The 6902-nt window shown below is 40.9% G+C and overlaps 1 protein-coding gene across 1 annotated transcript; it reads right to left on the minus strand.

Moving 5' to 3' along the window:
• Positions 1-985: 985 nt before the first annotated feature.
• Positions 986-6419, minus strand: LOC104715105 (uncharacterized). Its single transcript, XM_087465331.1, has 9 exons — positions 5991-6419; positions 5287-5945; positions 4804-4999; positions 4431-4711; positions 4150-4345; positions 3414-4090; positions 1473-3318; positions 1229-1408; positions 986-1159 (listed from the first exon to the last, which is right to left on the minus strand). The coding sequence occupies exons 1-9, from the start codon at positions 6417-6419 to the stop codon at positions 986-988; spliced, it is 4638 nt and encodes a 1545-aa protein (XP_087321457.1).
• Positions 6420-6902: the final 483 nt, after the last annotated feature.

A 6902-nucleotide genomic window follows, 5' to 3' on the forward strand; every position in this document is an offset into this window, starting at 1 on the left:
ACAATCTGTGAGATTTTGACAGATTTTTCCATTGAATTTAGAAGATTTCAAAACAAGCCATCCTCTTCATTATTAAACGAGAAATAACATTATTGATATCTCATTATCATTGGTAGCCTGCAAAAAAACACATTAGAGTAAATGAGAAAATGGCCTTTTCATAAACAAGAAGTGAATATCATTATGCTTCAAACCCCCAATTCACACGAGACATTAAAAAAAAGTCTAGGTAGATGAGTGTAATTTTTAACAGGCGTGTGACATTTATATGTGGTCATGTTGGTGTAAGTGCTCTTGGTACTGTTGCAGCAAAGCATTTAGGTGATGACCAGTTGCAGGATCGTTACTTAGCCTGTTTCAATGAGGTTAGATTAACCCATGTTATAGCCAGTTGCAGGAACGGAGTTTTTAAAAGAATTTTGGAAATCCTTCAAAATTCCATCTTGAAGGCTGTGATTTTATGAATCACATTTTTCAACTTAAAAAAGATAAAAAGCCTCTTAAAATCATTCAAAGTAGCTAAATTTTAAAAAGTTGTGATATTTTGAATAACAGTAGATTTTTAGTGAGTTTTAAAAATTATGAATTGAATAACAAGAGATTGTGAATCATTTTAAATGATTTTACATAAATCATAAGTTCAATAACATAGGATTTTAAAAGATTTTTAAAAATCATCAATTGAATAACAAGTGATTTTAAAAATACCTTAAAATCCTCTAAAATACAAGTTTAATACCCCCCCTCTTAGTATTTTTTACTACTGGATGCATTTTTTTTTCTTTTTTTTTTTTTATGTTTCTTAGGTAAAATTATATACTTTCAATTATATTTTATTTTTCTATCCAGTTTATCTTTAACAAACTTTTTTTTAAATTTATTGTTAAATTATATTCAAAGAAAAATAAACATTTTACAGCAATTTTACAAACTGGTGTTTACATATTTGAAAACTTTTGAAAATAAAAAAGAGAAAACCATAGCATCAGTGGAACCTTGATGCCAACCAAGCCTGAATGAGGGTGCCATCCTTATCAGGCATTGTGTTGACCCTGTTATGAACGTTTTTGTCGATAAACTTCACCAGCTTCTCCACCGATGAGTGTGATTCCCCATGTCTCCTATCGTTTCTCTCCCACCAAATTGAGTGGATAGCATTCTAAAAAGTATAGTTCAATAGGAACCACTGTGTTTTGTCCAACTGTTTCCCCATAAGCAGATGTATCACCTGCGTCCAATCTGTGGTGTACTTGTCCGTAATAAGCCTTTTACCAACGACTCCCAAAGCTGCTGCGTGAACGGACAGAGAAAAAACAAATGCTCTCGTGTCTCCATCAGATGATTGCAGAAAACACAGCCTGGATTTGCGGTTGTGTTCCAGTTTACCATATGTTCCCCTGTTGCGAGTCTGTTTTTCACCACCAGCCAAGTGAGAAAGCAAAACGTGGAGTTGCTTGAGAGAACCAAATTACTCGAGACTCCTCCATTAATGAATGTGTTCCATGGATGTGCAACCAGGTGTCCTTTGTTCGAAAGTTCTTATGATAAACGTTACTTTTCCGCTTCCACAGAGAAACATCTTGTCGATTATGATCACGGACAAGTTGTTTCTTGTGGAGTTCATCTTCAATCAAACTAAGGAACTCATTCCGACTTCGTCTACGGCGAGTCTGGTCCATTGCTTCAGCTACCGTACTTGAGATTGGTATTCCCATAGATAAGCAACCACGGTCCCCAACCTTCTCGTATAGACGACCCAAAGAACTCCAGTCATCAAACCAGAATGAAGTGGACTCACCATTATAAACCTCTATGCGGTGAAACTGTTTTGCTAGGTCCTTGTACTTTAGAAGCTTCTTCCAAATCCAGGATCCAGAAACGGTGTTATCTTTTTCCGACCAGAAAGAGCCACTGCGAATGAGGTAGCGGTGGATCCAGTTAACCCATAGTGAGCCCTTGGCAGAGATAATTCTCCAAATCAGCTTTAGGACACTCACATTATTAGCCTCACATAATGAACGAAGCCCCAAACCACCCTCAGACTTAGGGAGACAAACCTCTGTCCATGTTAACTTAATCTTCTTAGCATTTAAAGTTGGGCTAGACCACAGGAAAGCCGAGCACAGCTGATCAATTTCGTGAATGCATGCTTTAGGAAGTCTATAGGCAGAAATCCAAAAGTTTGTAATACTGAAAATAACCGATCGGAGAAGCTGAAGACGTCCAGCAAACGAGAGTGTTCTAGCAGTCCAAGAATTTATCTTTGAACGTATGTTTTCTAACAGAGGGAGATAGTCTGAAGAGGACATATGCTTTGGGAGGAGCGGGAGACCAAGATACCGAACCGGTAAAGAGCCTAAAGCAAAAGGCAATTGCTGAAGAATCTCTCTCTTCTGATCAGTGGAGACACCAGCCATATATAATATTGATTTCTCCAGGCTAATATTCAGTTCTGTATGAATTGCAAAATCATCAAAAACACGTAGTGCACCTTGAATAGATGTCTTGTCTCCATCTACAAAGACCATCAGATCGTCGGCAAAGCATAAATGAGTTAACTGCAGATGTTTACAATTCGGGTGGAAGCTGAAGACCTTTTCTTGAGCTGCCTTATCAAGCTTGCAGGACAGCACATTCATGCAAATAACGAACAAATAAGGACTGAGAGAACACCCTTGACGAAGACCACACAAACTACCAAAATATCCAGCTAACTCGCCATTGACTTGGACAGAGAAAGAGGCCGTCGTGATACAAGTTTTTATCCAGAGCACAAATTGTTTCGGGATATCCAGCGCTCGAAGAGTTGTGAGAAGGAAGTCCCACTGCACTGAATCAAAGGTTTTTGATATATCTATCTGCATTGCACACCTGGGGGAAACCGTGTCCTTATGATAATCTTTAATAATCTTTGTAGCGAAGAGAACGTTTTCCATTAACAGTCTATCTTTAACAAAAACAGACTGATTAGGAGTGATAAACTTGGGTAGAATAATCTTTAGCCGGTTTGCAAGGATTTTGGAGATCACCTTGTAGATCACATTGCAGCAAGATATCGGTCGATAATCTTTCATAACCTTTGCTTTTTTCTTTTTTGGAATCAAGGCTAAGATGGTGGAGTTGATGCCCTTAGGTAAGAAGCCAGTTTGAAAAAAAGATTGGACCGCAACTAAGAAATCCTCTCCCACAATAGACCAAGACTCCTTGAAAAACTCTGTCGTGAAACCATCAGGACCTGGTGATTTGCTTGATGGCATCGAAAATAACACTCTCCTAATCTCCTCATTAGTGACATCATGAGTCAGAAGTTGCTTATCACTTGCACCACATTTGAACCCAAGATCCCCTCCAGCTCCTCACGAGACCAAGTCTATAAATTTGCAGGTTGCAGGGTGAGAAATTCCTTGAAATACCTCTCCGCTTCCAGCTTGATATGGTCTAGTTTATCAACCAATCTCCCATCGTCACAAAGAATTTCCCTGATAGTATTTATTTGTTCTCTCAATGTTGCAGGAATGTGAAAAGCTTTATTATTTTGATCACCCACTTTCAGCCAATGGAGCTTTGCCTTTTGCTTTAGGTAACTTTCCTCAATGTCTGATAGTCTTTGCCATTTTGCATATGCATCAGCCTCAGCACTAATCGCATGTGGGGAGGGGTGTGCCATTGTCTGCATCTGCAACTCACATAGACACTTATAGGCTTCCTTCGTACGGATGGTGATATGGCCAACCTGTTGTTTCCCCATGGACCTCAGTAGCGGTTGCAGACCCTTTAATTTCTTTGAGAACCTATGCATTGCAGATATAGAGTGGAAGAGTGGTGGAGACTTTGTCCATCTCTCAGCTAGAAAGGTGTGGTCGTCAGGGTGATTAGTTGTTGCCTTCATAAATTTAAACGGCTTCTTGACCCGCTTCTCTTCCTCCGAAATATAGAATCTGCATCGCATATGATCCGAACAACCCCCTGATTCAAAAACAGAGTAAGACTGATGGTACTGGTGCAGCCATGACTTGCTAATCAGCACCCTATCCAATTTCTTGCATATAACCCCATCCTGCCTTTTATTACACCATGTAAATTTTTGTCCCTAATAACTCATATCCGTGAGCTCACAATGACAAACCAGATCCTGAAAATCACGCATACCATGGGAGATAGTCGGAGATGAAGCAAACAAAGAGTGATCACCTCCCTCCAACACCTCATTGAAATCACCGCAAATAATCCAAGCTTTGTTCTTAAACATTGGTGAGTCATGATGATATCGGAGATCTTGCTAGAGAGCTTTCCTATCCGCAGCAAGGTTTGCAGCATATACGAAGGTGGCAAAAAATTCCTCCAGCTGCCCCTCAATATGTATAGAAACTGTGATTAATTGTGAAGTCTTATATACCGGTGTTACCCGTACGTTATCCCTCCAAACTAACCAAATACGGCCCAAACGATGCATTGCAGATATAGAGTGGAAGAGTGGTGGAGACTCTGTCCATCTCTCAGCTAGAAAGGTGTGGTAGTCAGGGTGATTAGTTGTTGCCTTCATAAATTTAAACGGCTTCTTGACCCGCTTCTCTTCCTCCGAAATATAGAATCTGCATCGCATATGATCCGAACAACCCCCTGATTCAAAAACAGAGTAAGACTGATGGTACTGGTGCAGCCATGACTTGCTAATCAGCACCCTATCCAATTTCTTGCATATAACCCCATCCTGCCTTTTATTACACCATGTAAATTTTTGTCCCTAATAACTCATATCCGTGAGCTCACAATGACAAACCAGATCCTGAAAATCACGCATACCATGGGAGATAGTCGGAGATGAAGCAAACAAAGAGTGATCACCTCCCTCCAACACCTCATTGAAATCACCGCAAATAATCCAAGCTTTGTTCTTAAACATTGGTGAGTCATGATGATATCGGAGATCTTGCTAGAGAGCTTTCCTATCTGCAGCAAGGTTTGCAGCATATACGAAGGTGGCAAAAAATTCCTCCAGCTGCCCCTCAATATGTATAGAAACTGTGATTAATTGTGAAGTCTTATATACCGGTGTTACCCGTACGTTATCCCTCCAAACTAACCAAATACGGCCCAAACGATGCTCATCATAGTTTGAGAGTAGAGACCAGTCAGCAAAGACCACTCAAAACACTCGATCAACTCTTTTCTCCTTTACCTTTGTTTCAAGTAAACAGCCAAAATCAAAATGACATTGGTTTGTCCACTCACGGGCCACAATGTGCTTTTCTTTTTTATTAAACCCCTTGATATTCCAAAAGAAACCAGACATCAAAGTTTCTTGGGGTTTGACGTGTTTGCGTTGTACTAGGAGGCAAGATCCTAGAGCTCTGCTGACCATCTTTTGATAGAAACTTGTGTCCGTCTTTGGAAGCACGCGGTAGAGAAGGTCTAATTGTCACTTCAGCTCCATAAGGATCACTAGTGCAATCCGCAGTAGGCTTCGTATTCGTCTGCTCTACAAACAACTTAGCATTCATCTCCAAAGCTTGGTTCTCTGATTTGTTCGTATCCAAGCAAGCTTCCTCAATCTCTTCCCCTAGCTCATCATTGTCACTAAGACAGGAAAAACTATTCGTCACAGCCGAAATCTCCTGATCACTTTTAGTTGGTAATTTGCCCGGACTACGGATACTTTTTGTTGGTGTCTGCAAACCTACCCCCACATCCTCCACACCCTCTGTACTATCCTGCACAACAACAATCACAGTACTATCCTTTGTACTATCCTCAATATTGTCAACTGTTTGTCGTGTAGGGATAGCGTGTTTCTTACCCTCTTGCACCACAGTCATAACAACCGCCATCTTATTGGTAGTGACCTCCAAATCACCAGCTCCATCACTCTCCCCTTTACTCTCCTCCGTGTTTTGTCCTACAGGGACTGCAGGAAGTTCTGTTTCGAGTTCTCCAGCCACCTTTGTCTTTAGCAAACAATCATTACTTAAATGACCCCATTAAGAGCAAACAGTACACCGCGGAGGCAACAATGGATGTACAAACTCCACCACTGTATCCCCACCCTTACCTGACTTAAAAGAGAAAAAATTTGGCAATGCTCTTGTTAAGTCCGCTTCTACTAAAATTTTTGCTTCCTCGAAAGATTTACATGCCTTAGTATCAGGATGTAATCGCGGTGGTACCCCTAAAGGACTAGTAACAGCACTCAGCACTTTCCAAGAGAAGTACTTGGCGGGGACATTCTTGATAATGATCCATAACGGGATTGTTTTTATCTCCTCCTGATCCTGCTCCACTATAGGACTCCATTTAGACAAAACCACCAGGACACCACAAAGGTTCCACATACCACGTCCTAGGATGCGCGAGCGAGTAAGCTCATCCTTAATACAAAACTGCACCGTATTTTTATCCAACACATAGACATCAATCTTCATCGTTTTATCACCTAGTGTCCAGATCTTGTTCACCAGAGCATGTATGCGCACTCAGCACTTTCCCCTAAAGGACTTAGTATCAGGATGTAATCGCGGTGGTACCCCTAAAGGACTAGTAACAGCACTCAGCACTTTCCAAGAGAAGTACTTGGCGGGGACATTCTTGATAATGATCCATAACGGGATTGTTTTTATCTCCTCCTGATCCTGCTCCACTATAGGACTCCATTTAGACAAAACCACCAGGACACCACAAAGGTTCCACATACCACGTCCTAGGATGCGCGAGCGAGTAAGCTCATCCTTAATACAAAACTGCACCGTATTTTTATCCAACACATAGACATCAATCTTCATCGTTTTATCACCTAGTGTCCAGATCTTGTTCACCAGAGCATGTATGCGCCCCCCCCCCCCCTCCCTCCCCACAAAAGGAGCCTTTGCAAGAAACTTACCAATCAAAAAATCTTCCCATAGGGGATG

This window comes from Camelina sativa, chromosome 9 (genome assembly GCF_030686135.1).
Source record: "Camelina sativa cultivar CO46 ecotype springtype chromosome 9, ASM3068613v1".
Taxonomy (NCBI): domain Eukaryota; kingdom Viridiplantae; phylum Streptophyta; class Magnoliopsida; order Brassicales; family Brassicaceae; genus Camelina; species Camelina sativa.